The 24,842-nt window shown below is 46.5% G+C and overlaps 1 protein-coding gene across 1 annotated transcript; it reads right to left on the bottom strand.

The window, feature by feature from the left end:
• Positions 1–315: 315 nt before the first annotated feature.
• On the bottom strand, positions 316–19,861 carry CLDN1 (claudin 1). The gene is made up of 4 exons (XM_045029030.1): positions 19,424–19,861; positions 6,696–6,860; positions 5,998–6,082; positions 316–2,715 (listed from the first exon to the last, which is right to left on the bottom strand). The coding sequence occupies exons 1-4, from the start codon at positions 19,644–19,646 to the stop codon at positions 2,553–2,555; spliced, it is 636 nt and encodes a 211-aa protein (XP_044884965.1). The 5' UTR covers positions 19,647–19,861; the 3' UTR covers positions 316–2,552.
• Positions 19,862–24,842: the final 4,981 nt, after the last annotated feature.

Raw genomic sequence — 24,842 nt, forward strand, 5'->3', positions numbered from 1 at the left:
CTGATCTGCGTGTGGATGGAAAGGGGGGCTGGAGGTCAAACCTGAGTCGAAGTCCGGGCTTAGTATGCAGTGTAGACAGACCCAAGGAGACCACAGCGGTGGTAAGAGAGTCCCTTGCACTCTCCATCTGCCTGCCTCATTCAACCGGCCTCAGCCACTCAGTGACACATTGTAGTACAACGGGCCTCATTCAGTCAGCCCAAATCCCCTGGGCCTGATCTCTGCTTCTCTCTCTTTTCCACGCCCCCACTCCGCCCCCCATGGTTATTGCTCTGTGGTAAAAACGAATGATGCAATTTTGTTTTCTTTAAAAAAAAAATCCATTTATTGAAAACATTGTTTAACACTTTATACAAGTTCCCCATGGAAAAGTCTGTTTCCCCTGCACTGGGTCAGACCTGAATACACAAGAACTGAGCTCTGCTGCTGACAGACCCAGCCTGGGCTGCTGACTTGTCAAACCAGGGACTTCTCAGGCAGCCACACGACTCCCCTGGAAGTTGTAAGTGCGGGTGGGTTGCAGGACTGGGCCCAGCACTGACTTAAACCTGGAGTTGAGGGATGAGCTGTATTATTGCAGTGTTCCTTGGCGTACAGCTGGCGGTCAGGTCAACACGATCAAACATCCTACCAATACGTCTTACATATTTCAACCCCGGGGCTGCCCCTATTCACACCAGGATGTCAAGCAATTTGACTGCCCTGAACACATGCCAAATGATTAGCCGGTATTTAGAAGCCACCGGCTTCTTTCCTTTCAGACTGAGTTTGTGTTTCAGACTGAATTGCTTTGGCCCTTTGGGGAACACGGGACCTGCCAGGCTGGAGCAGAGCAGGGCCGCCTAGTCCCGTATCGTGGCTCGGACAGTGGCCAGCACCAACTGCTTCAGAGAAGGCGAATGAAGCTTTTCCCAGGCGTTGCTTTCCTCAGATGATGCCTGCTTGTAATGGCTGCCTGGACATCAGGCTTCTGGACCTCTCTTTGGTGAGCTTGGATTCAAAACTTTGGGACTTGGGATATGGTCTGGATCCGTCTAGAGGAAAACAATCCAGGGTAAAAATGGCAGTGTCCTGAGCAAGGTGTATGTCTGTGGGAGCTTTCCCCGGGGAACCTCTCAGGGACTGGCCCTGGGCTCAGTTTGGTTCGACATATTTATGAATGACTTGGAAGAAGAGGCGAGCCACATGCTAATTCATTGACGGGGGTCGGGGGGGGGGTCGGGGGATGCTAAATCAGGGAGAGTTGCAAACAGCAGCAAGGCCAGAGAAGTAACAGAAAGCAATCCAGAGAGGTTAGGAGTAAGAGCAAGACTTTCAAAATGAATTAACCAACCTAGAAATGTGCGAATTAATCCAGCTGGGGACTAGTTGGCAGACAATTAAACTGAAGGAAACAGAAAGCAGACTACTCAGAAAGCAGCCATGCTGAAGGAAGCCTACAGGTGATAGAGGACAGCAGCTTGGATTGGCGCTTGCAGGGTGGCACTGAAACGCAAATCAGTACCATCGTGTGCTGCATCTGCAGAGGCATCACATCATAGATTGCTGAGGTGTTAATCCCTCTGTGCAACACTGGAGAGAACATACCTGGAATACAGTGAATAGTTCTTGCCACCTCACTCCCAGAACTCACAGTTTGGGGACAGGGAACTTTAGAGAAGAAAATGACAAAAAAGCGAAGGAGATGGATTCTGAGAAAAGAACGTACAACTCAGCTCAGAGATGACTAAGGATGTGGGTGGTGGATTGGCTAGAATAACTGGTAACTAATATCTGAAAGGAGCAAACTTCAAGGAGTAGAGGAATTGTTTAAGGTGGTGTTCACTGGCATGTGTGTGTGTGCATGTGCGCACATCTGTGTGTGTTTGTGTGTCGTAGCAATGGGTAAGAGTAAGGGGTAAAACTGAGCAAAGTCAGATTTAGGGTAAATAACATCAGGAAAAATCTGCAGTACAACTTTGGGGTTTGCTAAGTTTTGTGATTCTACAATCTTTGGTGTGCTGATCTGTCCATACAAGAGAGAGGATAAAATAGGAAGCCATAGCAAAACCATAAGACCTTATTAGACCCTCTTAGAACAGGTACTGTGGGTCAGGTCTTTCCCCTAGGTCGGGCTCTGTCTTCTAACACTACTTCTATCACTTTGTATAGAAAAAAAATATATACACCACACTGGACTCCAGCTTAATGGAGTCAAGGGGCTGAACTGTTACCATCTAATTGTTTTTTTTATATAAAGCACAAATATTTGTCTGAAAAAAGTACCACTTTCCCTCTTTCTCCCAATGAGCTGCCGGATCAAGATTAACACAAGCTTGAAGGCTGCACCCTTCCAATGAGGATATCTATGAACAAGGCTAGTCTTCCTCTTTGGGATGGGAGAGAAAGGAGGATTCATGTCCAGTAATGAAGAGGATTATAAAAATATACACGTTTGCTGTAATAAAAGGAAGGCAGCATGCAGAAGGTCCGAACTCCGCTCCGAGCTGGTCTCCGCATCCTCTCTTTAATGAGCTTCGGTGCTGACCCAGGTGGCTCCTCCCCCATCTCGATTATACATAATCCTTTCCTGCTGAGGGGGCACTCTTTGGGTAGGCACGGGTGGGCGGGTAGGAAGTTTCTCTTCGTGGACAGGAGCAGCAGAGGAAGGCGCCTCCCAAAATAGTGAGAGAAGCAGCTGCCCAGCCAATGAAGAGGGCCTGTCCAAATTCAAATCTGGGGAGAAATAATAAATAGTAATAAATATAAAAAAATCCTAGGATCAGAGGCAAAAAGACCCACAATGAACTCTGGCCAGAGAGCCAACCAACACGCAGCACAATCCTTGTTCAGTAGAGCAACATTGCCAGTCCTAAAAATATGGAGTCAGGCCCCCCAAAATCACAAGATTGGCTTAAAAAAATCATGGAATTTAAAAATAGAAAATATGTTGAGCTCCTTTTCCTTGCCTTCTGGTTCCTGCGCCTGTAGGTCACACCTGGCTCACAGTTTCAAGCCTTTCTTTGCTCCCACAAGGGCTAGAAACTTACTCTTTTTATAAAGAAAGTGAAGATTCTCACCTAATCACATGCCCCCAGGAGCTTGGGCTTTAAGAAAAACACCAACTATCAGGAGACTTGAAACCATGAGAGTTGGCAGCTCTGTGAACTAATTTTGAGTCCCGAGGTCCCTACTGGATTTATGGGTTTTCCCCCATGACTAGAACGTCTGTGAAAGTCACACTGCAGCGATTTCATCCATCAGGGCTCAAGCTGTCAGCCACCCTCGATATTCTAGGGATGTCCTTTTGCTACCCAATGGCAATTCAGGGAGAAACACTCATGAGGCGGTGTTCTATTTAAAGCACTATAGAGCAGGTAGGGGTTATATAATAGCATGTGCTAAGATGGAGTTTAAGTAGAATCAAATAAATGAAAAAACACAGCAGGCGCAAGTCAGCAACCGAACCTAGGAGCCATAAGTAGCAGAACCACATCTTACGGACAAAGTGCAAGAGTGTTTCATAGTAATGGCTCAAAACCGTTCTGTTTGCAATGGAAATACCCTCATGCTTGGACCATTACAATGTAGCAATTTATTTCGTAAGAGATGAGATATGAAGGTCTTCCAAACAGGTGATGATAAATCTTTATATCACCCCAAATCATCCTGTAATTTATCTATGCACAATATTTGATTTACTTTGTTAGGGCCCAGGGGGTGCTGTTTATTTAGCCTCTCTGATTTCTCCCTTTTGAGTTACGTTAATTCTAAAGCAGGTTGGGAAATGGCGGCAGGGGGTGGGTGTGGGGTGGAATCAGGACACATTTTGTTTCTCTTTTTCATGGATTTTTTTGTTGTTGAAAATTTTCCAACTAGCTTTTACTGATTCCTCTGGAAACAAAGATGCCATCGGTATGGGAGGGGTTAGTGACACCCCCCCACACACACACAATATAAAAGCAATATGTTTATAGAATGGCTTATTGTTGGTCCCATGTGTGGAGTAATAAGTATGTTGCTCTTTGTTAGTGCCTTTCATCTGAGGATCTCAAAGTGTTTCCTAAACATTCATTTTTTAAGCTTCACAGCTACATTGGGTTATTTCTCCCATTTTACAGATGGACAAACCGGGGCGCAGAGAGAGGATCACACAGCAAACACAGTGATGGAGCTAGGAATAGAATGCCAGATGCTTCTTTCACTGGCCTGTGCTCTAACCACTAGGCACTACTCCCTCTGAATTACAAATATTCATTGTGTTTGTACTGCACCTAGCACCGTAGAGTCCTGGCCCAATACTAGGGTGTCCAGGCACTACAACCATACAAATAATAATAATTACTTGTCACAGTTAACTCACAGGAATGGCATACCGTCCAATTCTGCAAGGTTTAACCAAAAGATAAAAGTAAAGAAGACAGAAGACAGTGTAATGACACTGATTTAAATTCTTCTTTCGCTTTGACCCATGCAATCCCACTAACAGGGCACTATTTTACCCCAGTGGTGTATTTGGCACAATGGCAAAATCTGTATCTGACTCTCTTTTTTCAAATACTAACCAGCTCAAAATAGAGTTAAAAAAGTAAAATTGCTGGCGTGGAGACAGGGTTTTGTGGTGAAAATATAGACATAAAATTGACCCTGTTGTATGATTTCAAAGTGCAATTTATCACAAGACTTTGTGAATGAGGTACATTTCATTGTTAACACAGATCACCAATCTTGCCTCTTCCGGTTCATCACTCAGTTTGGACATTTGTTTGGCACAGGAAAACGGATTAAAAGAATCCAGATCACCTCCTCTCTGCCTAGAAAATATGGTGTACAGCAAAGTAGCTTAAAACATCAATTTGCAGAACCTATGGACGCACGTTAGAAATAATTGGCAGCTGCGAGGTTATAAGCATCACTGAAATGCACATCAAAGGCGAAAAGCTTCTGCGTGGCATTGTTGGACTATGGAGAGAGTCGTTCTCAAGACTCATCATTCTGACGTTTATGTGCTAGAAGCCAAAATGCTAGCACTGACTCTGCCCTTCACCTGCTGTGCAACCCTGGGCATGTCACTGTTCTTTCCTCAGTTTCCCCATTTGTAAATTGGGGCAATGATACTGACTCTACATCATAAAGCACTTGGAGAGCTACAGCCGAAGAGCTCGCGTAAGAGCCACACTGAATATATTTCTTTCATGGCAAAAAATTGTAAAATCCCATAATTTTAGCTTAATATGAAGGGACACACCATTTAATCACCATTAAAAGTTGTTTTAAATTTAAAATTAAGAACATTTAAATTAAAAATTGTGAGAAAAATGAAAACAATACTCCTTATTTTACAAAAAAAAATCGCTTAAAATCATTTCATGCTATTTCACTATTTGTTCACATACTGGGCTCATGCCTGGCCTTCCCGTGCTGCTCAATGGGTTCTGGCTAGATCCCAGCTAGGTGAGAGGAGGGTCCTGGCATGCAAAAGGGGTTTGTGGTACAGCAAGAGATGAGAAACCATGGTTTCAAACAACTGGAGTGAGAGAGACCAAGGGCTTGGTTTGCCATTGACCCGTGTGTTGACATGGGTAGCCGTGCAGAGCGAGGGAACTGCGCTCTCATTCCAGTTGGGTAGCATTTCACCCTCACTTTGCATAGGTGTCACAGTGCAAGGCAGTGAGCAGCTGGGCCCCACAACCTTTTATGAGAGTCACAGAAATTACGGCTGATGCCAACACGCAGCTCTAGGCCCTGCTCTTGCGACAGGATCTGCGGGGGCGTCAAGATCCAGTCACGCGGCTCCAGTTGCATTAGTCAGATTTAACCCTTCTCACACGAGTCATAGGACAATCACCCAAAACTCCTTCAAGCAAACCCTGTCAGGGCACCAATAATCACGATAGCCCACTCTTGTTCCCGCCGAAATCAATGGCAAAATTCCCATTGACTGAGATGGGTCAAGCCCTGCACTGCAATGCTCATTTGCCTTATGGTACAGTGTCATTATGCAAGACTGGCCATTACCTGGTGTTGACGGGGGTGAAAGGGTTGTAGAAGTCCCGAGCCACTCGATGTCCATACCAGGATGTGGCCACCAAGACAGCAAAACCTGCCAGTGAAATTCAGACAATTGAATGGCTGGTTAGTCAATAGGGAAGCCTCCAAAGAAGTGACATGGTCTCAGCAAAGATTAGTACATTGAGGAACTGCAATCCTGAGAGATGCTGAGCACCCACAACTCAAAGCCAAATTGTGGCTTGAAGCCACAGGCCAGCACTGGATGGGAGATATGGGTGGGGGGGCCAGTGCCATGGACATACTTTGGTTAATTCAGCACCCTTGGACCGGGGACAGCTGCAATCTGGTCCCTTTGGTGGCAAAAACCTGGCATCTCAGCACTCCTGGGACTTTCCAACCCATGGCACAGCATGCCAGGACACTAGAGAACAGGGCGAGTCCAGCTAGTTAGTGTAATCCTATGAACAATGGAAATTTTGGAAAAGACCAACCAAATGAATGACTGGCCCTAGGACACACAATGTGTGTCTGCAGTTTCCAAAGGGTTAATAAGTGAAGGCAACAATTATTTCCAGATGTTCCAGCACAACTAACAGGTAAAAGCATTTTATACTCTCCTCTCACCCAGAATACCCGATTGCAAAATAAATCCTATCCAGAAATGGGCACCTATAGGCGTGTTTGCTCTTTGAAATGTTACCAACCTGCAATAAGGAAGATCACGCCCCCAAAGACAGCCATTCTCATCTTCTTCACCTCATCATCCTCCATGCATTTCATGCATTTCATGCCAGTCACAGCAACGAATATGGCAATGAGTCCCAGGAGTATGCCAGCAACCATCAGTGCCCGGGTAGCCTGCAGACTGCCTACAAGGACAAACGTAGCATTGTGTTGGGTTAGAGTTACCATGAGGTTATCAGTGTGTTGAAGAACCCAAGGTACAAGTTGAAACACAAGTTATTGGGCTTAATATAGACGTAATGGTGAAATTCTATGGCCTCTGTTAGGCACAACTTTCTGGCCTTAAACTCTATGAAGGACTGTCATGCATCAAGTCAATCATATAAAATGGTGAACCACACAAAACTTCTTCTGAAGTCAACTGCAGTTCAGAGAGCTCAGCTCCTTGCAGGATTTGATCTTCAACAACTTTTGTTCCCTAACCATTTTAATTCCAATTTAAAAAGAATACATTAGCTAGTTATCAAAGGGCAGAAGTTGGTTTTAGGCTCCAATCTGGCAAAACCTTTAAACACATGCTTAACACGCTTAACTGCAGTCAGTGGGAACTCTTTAGTGTTCAGCACTTTTGAAAATCAGACCTCTAGGTGTCTCACAGCTTGTTTATATGGTGCAGCCACACACACTGAGGGGCGGGGATATGAATTCCAACATGGACCAATGTCCTGCCCATGTAGATACTGAAGGTGCACGCTAGACGTTCCCTTGTGCATGTTAATCCAGGACTGACTGTTGCTCTTCTTAGGCTCCAATGATGTCAAATGCCCTTTTCATTAGAGCTGATCTGAAAATTCTGTGAAAAAAATCAGTTTTGTCAAAACAATTTTTCATTGGAAAATGCTGTTTTGGCAAAACCAAATATTTTCACGACACTGTGTTGATTTCAACATTTTGTTAGGAAAAAAATTGAAAATGTTGCAATGCCCCATCTTGACATTTTTGGAATGAAATGTTTAGATATTTCACTTAGGAATTTACTTTATTTTATATTTTTTAAAAGGGTCAATACTGATTTTTTCTAAAGGAAAAAAATCCCAAACAATTTTTCCCCCCCGAATTTTACTTTATGAAAAAAATTGAAATTTTTGGCTTTTCACGCCAGTTCAGAATGAAAAGAACGAAAATCTCACAATTTTTCTCAGGATGGAAACTCTGTTTTCCAACCAGCTCTACTTATAACACAATGTCTCTGCTCTCCAGAAATCAAGAAAATACTATTGTTGAAACATCATTTATATTTTCTGGGTAGGCTCTGCTGCATTGTCCTGTATTTGTGTAATAATGCAAATATTACAGGAATCCAAATGCAAAGGCACCAGGTGTTATACATTCCAGCATCTAAAGCGTGGGTCTATCTAATCTAATCATCTAGGTTTTCATCTGCATTCACAACCATGGGATCAGAGTGGCTGTTGTAAGAAAAATGACTATAAAAATATAAAATCATTTCTGTTAAATATAAAGATGACATAAAAATTGGAGGAATGGTAAATAATTATAGGTACAGGTCAGCTGTACTGACCTATCTGTATCACGTGGTAAGGTGGGCTCATCTGAACAACATACATTTAAATACAGCCAAGTGCGAGATATAGGAACAAAGAATATAGGTCACACAAGATGGGGAATGCTGCCGTGACACAGAGCAGATGTAAGGGTAGGTAATTGAAGGAACATGGGCTCCCGGTGTGATTCTGTAGCTAAGAGGCCAAATAAGATGCTTTGATGCATAAGCAGGGGAATATCAAGGAGGAGCAGTGAGGAGATATTACTTCTGTATTCAGCATTTGTGGGATCATTATTGGAATACTGTGTCCCGTTCTGGTGTCTACACTCAGAAAAGGATGCTGAAAAGTTTTCAGAAAAGAGCTAGAAGAATAGTTTGAGATCTGGAAAACCTGCCTGACTGTGAGCCGTATGGAGCTTAATCTATTTGGTTTATCCAAGAGAAGGATGAGAGGTGACTTGATCATGGTCTACACGCACTTACATGGAAAAGAGTTTTCGGAGCGTGGATGGCTCAAGGCATAAGAGATCTAATGCTCAAAAGCTGAATAAAGCCACCTGCTATGCTGACACTTGTGAGAGGGGACCAGAATAGGGCCATTTATATAACCCACTGGCCAGTATGTGACACACTCCACCCTGTGCCAGATCTACAGAGGTTATGAGTCTGCTACACACCCAGATGGAGAGCCTGGCTCTTTGTCTCAGCTGTAGGGACTCATGCTCTTAGCTCTGGAGGTCCCTGGCATTGGCCAGAGTGGCAGCAAACCCACATCCGTTCTATGTAGATTCCTAAACCATGCTCTTCACTGTAATATCCCAATGCTCCATAGCTTCATGCTGCTCCTGCAGCAGGAGGATTCTCTCCTAGCCCATCATAGCCCCTACAGGGCAAGTGTCCAAATCTGGTGGATGGAGTTTCCCATCAGAAAGCCCTTAGTCTGCACCTGCAGCCGCTAAAAACACACCAGGAGCAGATCTATTGAGGAAGAAGGTGCTATTTTGATACCATTTATTTTCGGATTCCAGATGCTCTTTAATCATCATTACACTGATCCCTTTCCCAGACATCCTGGGTCTTCCCTTTGTCTTTTTATAGAGTCTTTGGAAGATGCTTTCCTTAAAAGCCAGGGAGAGTTGGCCCTAAATAGCCCATCAGCAACAAGGGCTCACTATTGTTTCAAGAGGACAGAAAGGCACCAATTTTTTAAGGCAAGTCAGGACCAGTCTCTATGTAAATGTTCAACTTCTTAATGGTGTAGGAGTAGGTTGTGCCGTGCAGTGAAAAAACAAACAGATCCAGATCAGTGGGAACCGACACACCCTGCCCAAGAAAAAAAATCTCCAGCCTCTTAGGGGATTTTCACTTTCCGAGTGGTGGAGTTTCCCTGACTTTCCTTAAAATGGAAAATGCCCATCAAAGCACCACAGGTGAGTTTCCTTTGTGTCACCATTGGTCGTGGCTTGCAAGCTAAGGATGAAAGTCTCCTCTCGCTTACAGCAGTGTCGGTCCAGGGTGACTCCAATGACATCAATGGAATGTCATGGGTGTAACTGAAATCAGAATCAGGCTTTAAATGTATATTATGCTATTAAAGAAGCAGAAAAATTCATCATCAGGCTCAGTGATCAAGCATGGGTGATTTCAATCCAAAAGAATATTTTGTAACACTGTTTCTCTTGGTTACTTTTTTATATTTGTCAAGTTATATTGAATCTTTTTTAAACTAATATTTGTCTATAGCTTAGAAAAGACTGACACAAAAATCAGCTTGCATTAGGATACTCATTCTGCAATAGTATCCAAGACCCCACATGTGTTTCATGCTAAATTTTGCAACATGTCAGCAGCTTTGCAATGGCCAATAGCTGACATATAAACTCTTTTGATTTTCTTTGTACGTGAGGAAAGGTTGTTTATCAGATGTACTGTGACCATATGTCAAGTCTATTAGGCATAATTTAGGCTCATTCTGATTGTGAAAGAGATGGCCCTAAAGGGAGAGAGGTTTTGGAAGCGATGGAAGAGTTTTGCAAGAGGTTCAGAACTGTGGGACGTAATCTAAATATTGGGCAACTAGGAGTAAAAGCTCAGTTACTGGACACAGGGGGTAATAAATAGAGGAAATAAGTAACAGGGGGAGGTATTTGCCAGAGAGGAATTAAAATGACTTTAGAAGACACGGAAGACAATTTTAGTACTAACCACAGATACAGCATTTACTTCTGCAAACCTTAGCTGATTACCCTCATGAGACCCCTGCAGAACTGGTAAACAAGGATCACCATCCAAATTTCATAGATGGGGAAACAGAGAAATCACAAGATTTTCCAAAGCCACACAAAAAATCAGTAACAGAACCTGGGGTTAGATGCCAGAGGCTGCTGATGCCTAGTCAGCTGTTCATTCCCCTAGACCACACAGCCACCCTCGCTTGGCAGAAAGAGAGGAGAGAGGCACTTAGTAAAGAAGGTGGCTGCTGGGACTAGGTTCAGGATTGTTTGGCTGAACGGACCCTTTTGTATTCCCGACGAGTTTTCTATTTGACACTTGCCCATGAATCTGACAGAGCTCCATGGGAAAAGCTGCTGGTGAGGGTCAGAGTTAAGGTTCACGTTGGAACCTTTAATGTTTTTGTCTTTTCAACATTTAGGATTTTTGAACTAAAAACTTGCTTTTTCTTAGCTTTATTATTATTTTGTTCTGAACAGCATTTACAGTGTTAGCTCTGTCTTAGTATGTGAGAGAGAGAAAGAGGGAGAGCGAGAGAGCAAACAGGAAGGTGGGTTGAGGTTTTTTGTTCCCTTGTGTTTGTCTGTGAATATCAATACTGTAGGGGTCTGTTCTCCTCCCCTCAGATCCCTCCTGCCAAAGTGTCCTGCGGTTATTTCATGGAGTTCCACCATGTGCCCAGGAAAGGGCTTTCCCCTCTATTTCAATGCCCCCTCCCCCCACCAATGGGCAGAATCTTACCCACAAAGACCTTCGAGCCATTGTCTCCAGTTCTTTCCATGGAGAATTTCTCAGGTACACGCTCCCTTTGTTTCAGTTTGCTCTACTGACTTGAAATGGTTAAACCGTTTGTTCCCCATCTCCTTCTCTGCAAAATCTGCTCATTTTAGCTGAGGTTCAAAACGGAGTCCACATGGACCATCTTCCTTGTGGTGAATCCGGGCAATTCTCTAGCATCTCTGCATCTGCAAAGTTTTTACTCCCATGGGCCCGTTTGGTAGCTCAGCCTAGTCAGATAGATTGCATTTATTTGTAGTTTAGCTGAAGCTCCCCAAACCTTGAAAAAAAATCCAAAATTGCCTTGGACATTGCAAAGGGCAACAATATACAGCAATAGCTGATGTTGGGGGGAGTTAACTGGCTGGGTACCAGATGGATCAGTGTTAGATCTACCCTTATTTAACATCTTCCCGGTCGAAGGGGCAGTAGTATTACCAATGGAGCTTCCAGATGACTCTAAACTAGAAGGAGTTGCTACTGCCAAGGATGATGGGAAAACAACACCGAGAAACTTGATGAGGTTAGAAGCATGGGCCGAAAACAACAAAATGACATTTTTTTAAAAAGTACAACGACCCGTGTGTGGGGATAGAATTCAAACTCAGGTGCTCAGTGGGAAGGAATAACCGGGGCAACAGTAACAGCTGAAAGAGATGTGGTCTGACTGTGATGGCACCCACTTGCCATTCAACCCCTCCTCAACACAAGGCTTCAGGTTCTGTTTCTCTACCTGTCACTGTCTGTGATTGTGCCTTCCTCCCTTTTGCCGAGTGCATTGATAGTGGTTAATTACCACACGGGTGTGTAGCTCCCGTGTAACCAAGGTGATGGCTCAGTACAGGATTATCTAAATCTGCACACACTTGAGAGGTTAGAGGCCAGCGACAGTCCGTGATGACTGGTCTTTTAGGACAAATGTTCTGTTTACTAGAGAAATAAGGGATTGTCTCTCCATCCCTTGCTCATGCAAATAGTTCCACTGAAGTCAAGGGAGGTGCAGCTGCTCAGAACCTCTGAAAAACAGGCCACTTTTATTTAAGAGCCCAGCTGAGGATTTAGGAGCCAAACCACAGACATCCATGTCTGAAAACATTGACCTTACCCAGCTGTAGGGTGACCAGATAGCAAGTGTGAAAAATCAGGATGGGGGTGGAGGGTAATAGGCACCTATATAAGAAAAAGCCCTGGATATCAGGACTGTCCCTTTAAAATCGGGACATCTGGTCACCCTACCCAGCTGTCCACCAAGAATTGGACTGACACCAACCACAGCCATCAGATTGCACCAGTATTTGGTCCCTACTATCCATTGTTTACTCAAAAGTGAAAGGCTCTTGTTGCTGTTTAGTAATAACAAAGCAGCTCTGCAAACATTTCCTAGTGATGGGTGATAGTGATTGTACGACTGGGTCTTAAGACAACTGCTGGAAAGGGTTACCTTTAAAATAGTGTTACTTTGTGCAAGTGTTAGAGGAGCTCTCGCTGAAATTAAAATGTGAAAAGCAACATCCTTTACAAAATATGCTAACTCTCTGCTTCAGGAAATTTGATTTGGTCTATGGTCGTTGGACATATGAACTACATGATGTACAATTTCATCAAAGTTCTAGATAAGATTTTTCCATGGCTCTCGGGCTGGCATAGAAATAATCATATGAAGTTGTGAGCTAGCAGAAAGCTTTTGCTAGAGTAAGTGTGGGATTTCTTTTATACCTTCACATTTCAGCCTGGATTTTGTTTATGCCACATGTTAAATAAAAGCTATGTTGGGAAAGTTACTGCCGCTATTTTTGTAAACCCTACACTTTTAAAGCATATTTCCTTTAGAGGTCTGTGTGCGCACACACATTTATATTGTGCTGGTTCTCCACACGAGCAAATCCAATCCTTGATGGGTTGCTGATCAGCTGATGTGTCTACACATTTTTAGCTAGAATATTTTTCTGACACTGACTGGACATTTCCCTGCTACCAGGCCATACAAGGCTTATGCAGCCAAGGGATGGCAGAGTACAGGTGAAACTGACAAGTGCTACACTGCTCCCCGTTCCCATGAGAACAAGTAACTGCCCAGGAGTCACAAACAGCCCATGAAGTGTGGGACACATGTTGCTCAAGCTATTCCAAACAGCTCAGTCAGGAGCGTTCACTTCCCACTGGGGTTCGACAGAAGCCAGAGCTTCCAGAATGATTCACTCAGTGAAGCCATCTTACCTGCCTGGCTGTCGTGCCACTGTACCAGTGCTGGTGACGATGAACTTTCTCCCTTACTTTTCTTATGCCTTTCAAGGGATGCTTAGGAAAAACAACCCCCAGCTTTAAGATTAGATAAAAGTCTCTCCTTGTGACAAGGTCAGTCTAAAGGGAGGATCCTCAGAGGCAAGCAGGTTAAAAAAAAAGAGGGCTTTTATCTTATGCTGAATAAATATCTAACACTAAGAATGATTCACCCAGGTAAAAGGGATGGGTGCTGAATCAAAAGGACTCCAATCAAAAGGATCTTTGATAAAGGACCCAGACTGGCAACACAGGCAAATGAAATTCTCTGTCTCAGATCATACAAACTTTTGGTGGTAGCAGTGGGAGCCTTACCCAGGCTGCCCCCACCGGATGTGAGTGCATAACCTGACAACTCCAGTCAGCAGAATACCACCTCTAGTAATGATGAGGTACTTAAATATCCAGGGCACATATAGTTTTGGACTCCAGTTGCTGAAAAAGGAATGATTAATGATGGTGGTTTTTGTTGTGACTACACTTTGTCTCAGCCAAAAGCCCGAGAAGCGATGCGATGCAGACACCTGTCCACTAGCAACCACAAAGGTCACCAGATGAAGAGATGTCTGACAGGTGAGCAACGTCTGCTCACGCTGACCTGGGCCAAAACTGAGCGAGTGAGCCAGAAGTGAAAGGCCACGGAGCCAGCCGCCCCTTCAACCCCTGAAAAGTCCATTCCTAAATTTGACATTGTGCTCTACAGAAGGGTGTGGAGATCATGGGGGCTAGTTAGCGATTGAGAGGTGAAGGCTGGCAGTGCCACAAGGTGCGTTCGATACAGACAGAGGTAAGGACAGTGATCAGCGTGCGCTGCTTTATACTGTGCCTGTCCTGAAGCAGGGGAGAAGGCAGGACTCCCTGCTGTAATCGCTCAGTGACAGCATCAGAGAAAGCCTCCCTCCTGAACCAGCCCATCCACACTGGCCCTTTTCTGAGGCCAAACACTCGCCTGGCTTGGTGGCAATTCAGGAGAGACATTTCCTCCATAAAACCTGGAAACTGTTCCCCACCTGCAGGCTGAAGAAAACTGAGCACGTGACCTCTACAGCAACGTAGGAGACGGCTCCGAGGGCAGGTTCTGCTGTCAAGCCAATGCCTTGTGACAGAGATTTCAATCCACTCTGCAGCAGCAGCCGCGCCTCCCACGGGCGGTCTCGGTGGTTTCCGTCTGGCTCTTCATCTTCCCAACACAACGTGTAAACGTTAACCAGTCCCCACAGCAACCACGCTATCCCCATTCTACAGACAGGGGGGAATGAGACACCCCGGGGCAAATTCAGCCCAAACCACAGGAAAGCACAAATCCCATTGAGCTGCACCTGCTTATTCCAGAGCTAAAGATAACAGAGAGGTGGGTGGCTTGTCTGACTCCATCCAGCACGCTGGTGGCAGAGCTACGATTAGAACCCGGCTGCTTCTGCTGCTAGTCCTAGGCTCAGTGCGGAGCTCCCCCAGTCAAGTATCATGGTGCCGCACTTGTGACCTGAGAGTGAAAACTTTCCCTCTCCACGGCCCACCAGGGAACAGCCTCAGCGGGGATGCTGGGGATGACAGAAGAGAGGAGTTTGCACAGGAATAACGCGGCTGGCCCCGGAAAGCATCCGAGCCCTTGTTTGTTTTCTGGGATGGGGCAGGGAATCCACACGGCTTTGGCGATCAAGCAGCAGCCGAGTCTCCACTTGCCTGAAGTGCGGCGCCTTTCCCAGCGGCAACACCCCGCAGGGTGATGAATGGCTTGGACGGGAACAGTCCTGACAAGACCCAGGAGGAGGAGCGAGAGAGTGCGTAGATGGGGCCAAGAACTGGCAGGTGATGGTGCCAGGAATCCCACTTCATTGATGCTCTGGGCTGATTCTCCCAGCTCGGACCCATGTGCCTCCATCGAAGGCAACGGGGCTACTTGAGAATAAAACTGCCACAGGCGAGAGGCGGCTTCGGCCCTTGAATTCTATAGCGCCATCTTTGCAGCAGACAAGCACTTTCTCTCTCACTGGGGACTGGGCACGGCGACCCATGGGGGCTACGGGTTGGAACAGCTCAGGGGCTGCTCAGCGACGTTCATTGCCAAGCTCATCTTCAGCCACAGGCTGGCCTGTGTGTGGGGGAGGGGAGAAAGTGCACTCTCCCTTCTCCAGCAGAGAATGTGCTTACAAAGTCCAGCATGCACTAAGCAGGTAAAAGGACCTCATGGCTCGATCCTGCTGTCCTCATTCAGGAGAAAATCCCAGTGACGGAAAGGACTCTGGGGGTCAAGAGGAGTTTCCCTGCAGTATGGCCTGTAGGGCCGCCCGTTATACGTTTATCGTGTGATCGAACGACACTGAGGGCTCAGCCCTGGGCCGCGGCACAGCGTCCCCCACTGTCACAGAAGAACCATTGCCTGCAGAGCAGTGATTGTCAGCTAGTTACAAATAACTGGGGCCAGATCCTGTGGTCATCACTCAGCTTGTAAGGAGTCATTAGTCAGGCGATGCCTGTACTCTGAATTAAACCCTCCTGCAAAATCGATGGGTTAAATCCAGGCTAGTTCCTTCAGGGAAATCTAACCTTTCCAGGAGTCTGTAAAATCCCCAAATGCCACTAGCCTCCCCTGTCCCCAGGGAGCTAAATAGGAAGGGGCGGAGGCCTCAGCTATGCAAAAACAAACATTGATTTGAAAATGGATTTGGGTGACACCAGCCCAAGGCTGGTGTGTAGCTGTGCCTCGATTCTCCACGGCCCCACACCCAGGGGAGGCCTAGTATTGCACCCACTTTGCACATCAGACTGACAACACTTATACCCACAATGCACAGCAGTAAACGACTGTATAATATGCACAGTATGGGGTGGGGGCGGAGTGAGGTCTCAGGGCAGGGGGAAGCTGAGTGCACAACTGGAGATGGATACCAGTAATTAGGGTGGGTCATTGCAAGCCTGAATGTCCAATGGCAGTGCCCAGGGAGCGAGGTGGTGACTGACTGATTCCAATTAACCTGCACTAACACGTCTAATGATCCCTTTATAGAGTCTCCGCGGAAAACTGCATGCGGGCTCCTGACTGAGATGACAAGACGGCATTGTTATTATGGGGTTTCACTGGGTTAATCACAGCTGGAAAAGAATGTCAGGAGTACTACAGGGCCAGATCCAAAGCCGCTGAAGTCAACGGGAGCCTTCCTTGTCAACTGATAGGAATGGGCCACATCCACCATGATTGAATTGGCCTTGTTAGCACTGACCTCCCACTTGGTAAGGCAACTCCCATCTTTTCATGCGCAGTGTATTTATACCTGCCTACTTTCTGTCACTCCATGCATCTGATGAAGTGGGTTTTAGCCCATGAAAGTTTATGCCCGAATAAATTTGTTAGTCTCTAAGGTGCCACAAGGATTCCTCATTGTTTTTGATCTTGGTCGCAACTGAAGGTTTTCTATTGACTTCAACGGGAGCAGGATCTGGTCCTAAGAAAATGTTTTCTGCACAAACAATAAGAATCACATCTGACTAATGACTTGGTTAAATTTTAGTTTCTGTAGCAGATGTTGAGTTGTGGGAACAGAGAGAAGTACTCAAATTACTACAGTTTCCCCCCTCCTCTGTGAGAAGTTTAGGGTGGAAACATTTTGAATAAAGGGGGAAAGGCTGGAAAGTATCATCTTTTAGCAAAACAACACAAGGCCATTTGTCAGCCGATTATATAAACAGCTAATCAAAGGGGTGGGGCTGTGGCATTTCACCCTCTTTTCCATACAAATCTCGCTCCCGCCCTCAGGCCTTAAGGAGGTAGAACTCAGTGTAAGATCTTGTTTATGCTACAGATTTAGCTCGACCCAGCTACAACCACTCAGGGGTATGAAAAATCCACACCCCTGAGGGCCACAGCTCTGCAGACCTAAGCCGTGGGGTAGATGCGGCTGGGCCGATGGAAGATACTTCCATCCTCCTAGCTACAGCCACTCAGGGTGGCAGAGCTCCTACAGTGACAGAAAACCCCCTTTCCATTGCTACAGTCTTCGCAGGTTTGTCTACACTTAAAAAGTTAGGGCAACGTAGCTATGTCAGTCAGGGGTGTGAAAAACCACACCCCGACCAACATAGGTCAGCGCAGCTAACTCCCAGTGTAGACGCAGCTATGTCACCAGAGGAATGTTCCCGTTGACAAAGCTGGCCTTGTTCGGGGAGCTAGTGTTCCTATACTGATGGAAAAAACCCTTTCCACTAGTGTAGGCTGCATCTGTGCTGTGGGGTTTCAGTGGCACAGCTTCGGGGCTGTAGCTATGGGTCTGCAGCCCCTGTAACAGAGACAAGCCCTTAGTCAGTGGGAGTTTTTCCTGAAAAGATGGACCCTGGATCAGCCTGTATTTCATCAAGAGAGCTGTGGTCTACATTTAAAATGTAGATAGATCTAGCTACTGCACTGGGGGTAGTGAAACTGACAAAGCTCCAGCGTAGATGTGACTTCATTGAGAGCCGAGGGTGCTCAGCGCTTCCCAGGAGGGGCTCAGCACCCTGCTGACTCAGGCCCCAATGGAGGGGTAAAGACAGACACAAGGATATGACCAGAAGTGATTGCATCTGAAAGGATTAAGAAACTGTTTTCATCAGAACATTCCCAGAGGATCACACCCCTCTCTGCCATCACATAAACTCAGGCTGTTGACTTGGAGAAATTTGTAACTGACACAGAACTTTCTGTTCACGGTTAGAAGAACTTTAGGGTCAGATTCTGATTTTCAGCCACGTGGGTGTAAATCCAGAGTAAGGGGCTGCTCCAGATTTACAGGTCTGAGGGATTCAGCCTTTAGTGTGTCTCCTAGCACGATATCTTAGCTGCTTAGCGAATTGGTAGCATTCAATTGATGTAGGGAGTTTTTAAAGCTCCTTTTCCTAGATTGCTATAAATAGGAAACTCCCTGTATGAAGAACACTATAAACAGCAGAAAAACTTGGGCAGATTCCTCCAGATCTTCAAATTCCTTCCTCCCCCACCTTGGCTTATCACTAATTCCCCCTTGCTGAGTTTTTCTGCACTTTCCCCTGAAGCAGTTGTTTCCCAAAGCGCTGATCTCCCTGTTCTTGGCATGTTTCACTGAGCTCACAGACCTCATTCATTAATTATTGCTTTTCCACCTCCAGCTTCTGACTCCTTTGTCAAGGTCTGGGCCACAGGCCCAGGTCCACCGGCCCTCTCTCCTGAGCTATGCGACTGCTTAGACTCCAAAGGAACTGCTCGCAGTCACAGTAGCAACCAAGGTGTCCTGTAGAATATGCAGAAAATGGGCTGTTTTGCCCCTCAGAACCAAACCCAAACTGGGATTACTCATAAGAGGAAGGAATCAGCAATTCCACACTCTTTACAGATTCATATTAGATACTTTTGAAAACAAGTATTTGTTTCTTTTACACATTGGTCTTCTGGCAACTAACCCAAACAATGAAAAATTAAAATCCAATTGGAAAAGGCAGCGAATCACGGTGGCAGATTCTCCCTTCACTTCCCTCATCTTCCAAAATAGATTAGTTAAAGCAGGATAAGACACCTGGTAAATTGAAAAAAGAATGTGCATGCGTGGACTGAAGGCAGCTTATGCTGAAAAAAAACTAGTTCCTCTGAAAAAAAAAACTTTTCCCATGTAGACAAGACCTTACCTGGAGTAACACTGTGAATCTGACTGAAGCATCTCTGTAGTTACAATCGTGTGAGAAGAGACTCAGACCCACTGAGACATACGATTATGTAGGGAAAGACCTATCTGCCCCTTCAGTGGCACCAGCTCAATCTTATCTACTACAATGAAAACAAAATGCAAGAAGCGTTTGTGTCTCCTGGCAATGCTTCCCCTGGCCAGAGTGAAAACACAGAACCAACCAGCACAGAAACGGCGCAGTTCACAACCTGGAGCTACTTACCCTCCAGTTTGAGCAGGGAGTCATACACCTTGCACTGCATCTGCCCAGTGCTCTGCATGACACAGGACATCCACAGGCCCTCGTAGATCGCTTGAGCTGTCACAATGTTGTCCCCAGCATATGAGGACATTTTCCACTGGGGCAGCGCTGCGCTGATGATGATGCCGATCCAGCCTATGAAAGCAAGCACGAATCCCAGCAGCTGCAGACCTCCGCTGGCCATCTCTGCGCCAAGAAGGCTATCGCTTGCAAATAGCTTTCAAAGTCTCCTGAGGGTCCCTAGATATTAAACTGAGCTGCTCAGGACCCCTAATGCTGCAACTGATCTGCCTGCTTCCCACCTAGCACTAGTAACAGCAATGTGAATATCCTACAAACAGTCTTTCCTTTCTTTCAGTTCTTTTATAATCCAGGAGCAAGAGGCGTCAGTGATGCTGGCTGAGAAAGCACCTGAATGAAGGGCAGAGCATGTCTGGATCTCAATTTAAAGTACAGTCTTCGGGGCGCCCCCTAGTGGTTTCACTTGACTTCCCAGCTCGCAGGAGAAACTTCTGATTCCTCTGAAATTATTAAGAATTCAGGCGTCGTTTCCCTTCCTGTCGTGTGAACATGTGACTTTTATTACTTATTTTCAGTGGGAAAACAGGTGATTTTCTCCAGCACCTTACTCCCCTGTTACATCAGCTGGTTTAATATGCACGTATTGATACAGCTCATGAACCAATGAGTGCAGAGTGTGCATGATCGATACGATTGTTTCACGCTCCACCTTCTTTGCTATGCACCTGCGGTCTTAGGACACAGCAACAGCTGCAACTGAAAGGGTGACTAATGCTGCCCCAAGCAATGAAGCATCCAAGTAATCTCACTGTGATACTGGCTGCTGCTAGAGCACCTTCCATATGAGGATCTCAAAGCACTTTGTAGGGATTGGTCAGTGAAGGCACACCACTCTGGGGCAGGCCCTGTGATCCACGTTCTAGAGATCAAGGTGGATTTGCAGGCAGAAAAACTCAACATTGACTATGGTTTGCAACGGGCACTAAAAGTACAGACTCACATAAGGGCCCCACAAATGCATTCCAGACTGAGGCAGCAGAGGCTAGAAGAGTGAATTTAGCAGCCAAGAAGGGCTGAGTTCTAGTCCTGACACTGACTCACTGAGAAGCCTTGGGTCAATCACTTTGCCTGTCTGTGCCTCAATTTCCCCACCTAAGAAAGGGGGAGAATGATTCTGACTTGCCCCGCAGGGTGAGGAGTAGTTAGTTAATGTTTTCACAGTGCTTTGAGCAGGGAAACTCACTGAGCAGCCTTGTTATAAAGGCAAGCCAGGTAGCTACCTCTATTGCTTGCATTAGGATTTAGGAGAAGAAGGTAACTCTACTTCCTAAGTTTCTTGCTTCCTATAGGCAGTTCCTGTAATGCCCCTTGTATTCCTTTTTCATTAAAAAAAGCTGGCCCTTAAATGTTCCTTCTACATGTGTTTTGACCATGCCCTCCTCCTCTCTCTGCTAGCACGGTGGGGGCATGGCTCTGCCATGGTCTTTACCTGGACCAGCCAGCTTGTGTTCAAACCAAAACTGCCCCGTCTTTCCTGGGATTTCACCCCATGCTAGTTACCATGTGTTAGCTCACTCAGGTGAAGAACGCACCTCTTCTCCTAGTGCAGATGCATCCTGTAGGAGCAGGTAGGGCGGCATGTGAAAATGACAAGGAAAGCTGTGCTCAGAGCAGGTCAGTTGCACTTGTCCCCACTCTTCCTGGTAGTGCTTGCCTCATCACCCTGCAGCCCACCCAGCCCCTTCATGTTCCTCGCCCACCTCTCCAACCTGGCCAGCAGCCAAGGGACCATCCAGAAGCTCAGGGCTGTAGGGAAGGAGAGAGCATGCTGTGCAGGGCAGTACTCCCTGCTCTTGCAGCTCCCTCAATCCCGGTGCAGCTCCTCCCCATCCCCCCACTGCCATGCAATGAAGTAGGGGGTGGGGGGCTGCATCTGAGAATTATTTGGAAACAATCTGGCGTGAGAATAAAAATAAAAGATACATCAGCCAAACAGTCATCCAGGCATGCCAGCCAGCAGCGATCAATCATCAACACAAATGTGCTTCTGAGAACTGAAACCTTTGGATTCTAAGCTTTGGACTTTGCATTTAATAAAGAATGTGCAGTAGGCAGATCCAGCTTTCGTAAGCTTGACGGTTCTAAGTGGTTATTCAGATTACTTTGAAATTCTGTGGGCCTCAAGGGGGCATGGGGTTTGTGGCCTGGAAAACGTCACTGGAGCAGGATAGCTGAAGGGGATATAGCTTGTGCTGTCAGGAGCAGCACCTCTCCCCAGCGGTTCTCCAGAGCTCTACAAAGGAGACGATGGATACTTGTTCCTGAGCCTCATAAGACAGAGAGGTTAAACGACTTGCAAAATGGTGACTTCAGTCAGTGGCAGAACCCAAGTCTCCTGGCTCCCTCCCAGCTCTGTTTATCCACCTGACCACAACACGCCTCCTGCTGCCGAGTGCTAATTTGGAAACCAAGTGATTTGGACCCAAAGTTGGGTCACCCTTAACACCAGAACTCATCCAACCACAAGGAGCCAGACTCACTGGGAGAACGGGAGGGTCAAAGATGAAGAAGCATGTTTGCTCCTCGCAGACTCAGGGGAGAGCATCGAATGTTCCGGCTGAGGCTGCCTTGATCCACCCCCGGCCGGACCCCGGTAGCGACCAGACATCTCGAGTGTAAATCCGCCGCTCTGAGATAAACAAGCGATAACAGCTGCTGAAGGCGCCGTGTGAGCTGAGTTCAGTAGCGCTGCTTTGACAGCGGGGCTGCTGCATTCTGATGAGTGGCAGGATTTCACGTGCAAAAAAATAAACAAACTTGTGATTACCTGGCCAGCATTGCACAATTACCGGGGGGATTCAGAGGGAGAAAAACAAGTGGACAAAGATAAAGCAAGTCTGGGTTGGTATGAAAACACCTGCCACTGTTGGTCCAGAAGTGCTGGGCAGCTGCCTTTCTGTTATGAAAATTAGCAAAACATCTTTAGAGTGTTGCTTAATAGGAACAGCAAACAGATCAAGACAGGGCTGGGGATGAATTTGTGTCTTTCTAAATAGAGTGCAAAGGAGCCAGAGACCCTACACATGAGCCTGCAACCATGGATATGTGTTCTGTGGTGGGGACGAGGAGGGAGCTCCATGTGCTTCAGATTACAGGAGATTTGGGAGGGTGGGATGAGTAGATGCATCCTATGCAGATCCATGGGCCACTCCCTTCCCTGGATAGGGGATACTGGAGTGGTAGGGGCTATTGCTGCTGCTCCTGGATCTGGTGGAACTGGAATCCTTCCCTGCCTGGTACCGCGGCCCCCAGCGCTCCGTGCAAACACAGAGGCTGCAGTGGGAGGGATTTGACCTTCGATGTTTAACCACTTGCTTAGATTCTACACTGTAGGGTTGCAGTGGCGTTTGAACTTTAGCTGTATGGCTGGAAGCACTGAGCTGGGTCGCCCTTGATCTCAGGCTCCAAATTCACCACCGGCACAGGCCAGCCCCACTCCACTGACTTCAGCGGAGATCCACCAGCTGTGAATTTGGTGGAGGAATGGAAGCTCCCAAGGCTTTGTTCCTTTGGATGCTGGCCTGGGCAGAGAGGACTTCAGGGCTCTGGAGGGGCAGCGGAGCTGTTGTGCGTGGGAAGAGCCTCGAGGAACGCAGGTGTGGAGGCCCCCCAGCTCACAGCAGGAGGGAACCTATCCCCAAGGTGTGGAGGCCAGCAGTGCGCACCTGCGGAAGGGGTCATCGCTGGCACGTCCAGGTCACCAGTGTGGGGCCCTGGGAAAAGACTGCGGCCTGTATCAAGGGACCAAGTCTCCCCAGGCTGTGGGTGCGGGTCACTTGCCAGGATTATCGGGGTGTATCTCATTTAATCACTTCCTTGCCATTGCGGGGCCTGGGGCACTGGTGCACCTCGGTCCCTCCTATGCTCTGCCTCTGGCACATAATAGTCTAGTCTCCTCTGGGCAGTGATGCTCTGCTCTAATTGTGGTTACTGGGTTTAGCGTTTGGGTGCTGGGTGGCCTTGGTGACCTGTGCTACACAAGAGATCAGACCGGATGCTCTTATCCCTGGTCACCCTAAACTCTATGATTCATGGCCCTGCAGCTTAATCAATGTGTCCGTACTCCAGGTTTCAGCCGCCCATTGTTGTGTATGCAGAGTGTGTCCGTTAGAGCTTTGGTTTATTACTGTTCCAGTCCTTATTCCCCTGGACTTTGTGATGGAGCCTATGGGATGAGAACATGGAGGGTGATCCACCATCTACAACAGTCGGCATCTAATACAGAGGGACCAAGAAGTCATCCCATCCCCTGGGATTCGTGCACAAACACACCAGGGCAAGAGCAAACAAATTTAAGAGCCCCTCAGTGAGAAAGCCAGAACTGTGTGTGTCTGAGAGCACGTGTGGCTGCTCCCTGAAGGAGAGCTAGATAAAGAGGGAATCACACTATTTAAAAACAATCCGACACCTTCAGCAACTTTTCAGAAAGCCAGAACTCCCAAAGGGTTTCATCTATGTATCTCCCCAGTGTCAGTCAGTAGAGAGTATCACATTACTCAGGGACAATGCGAGACCACTCTCGGTTCTCCAGATGAGTCATAATCTCTTTTAAGTAAGTCTGTGCTGAGCAGTTGTGTAATATCATGGTCGCACAGTTCCTTCGAGTGTGGTTATGTTCAGAGGAGTGATTATAGTCAGATAACTTCTGACTCAACAGATCTGCTCTCTGTGGGTCATTAAGTCATACCTGCTTACTGTACTGATAAACACCAGATATTTCTCCTGTTAGGACTTGTGGGAGAGCAGGCGGGATTCTCTTCTGCCCTGTGCATTTGTTAACAAAGATCTACGTGCGGAATTAATAGACGTATAGATTATAAGGCCAGAAGTGACCCCTGTGATCGTATGAGCTGACCTCCTGTATCACACAAGCCAGAGACCTTCCCTGAATTAATTCTTGTTTGAACTAGAGCAGATCGTCTAGAAAAATACATTCAATCTTGATTAAAAATTGCCAGTGATGGAGAATCCACCACAAAGCTTGGTAGGTTGTTCCAATGGATAATAACATTGTGCCTGCTTTCTAGTCTGAATTTGTCTAGCTTCACCTTTCAGCCATTGGATAAGAACGGCCATATGAGGTCAGGCCAAAGGTCCATCCAGCCCAGCATCCTGTCTACCGACAGTGGCCAATACCAGGTGCCCCAGGGGGAATGAACCTAACAGGTAGTGATCAAGTGATCTCTTTCCTGCCATCCATCTCCACTCTCTGACAAACAGAGGCTAGGGACACCATTCCTTAGCCATCCTGGCTAATAGCCATTTATGGACTTATCCACCATGAATTTATCCAGTTCTC

This window comes from Mauremys mutica, chromosome 9 (genome assembly GCF_020497125.1).
Source record: "Mauremys mutica isolate MM-2020 ecotype Southern chromosome 9, ASM2049712v1, whole genome shotgun sequence".
NCBI classification, from domain to species: Eukaryota; Metazoa; Chordata; order Testudines; family Geoemydidae; genus Mauremys; species Mauremys mutica.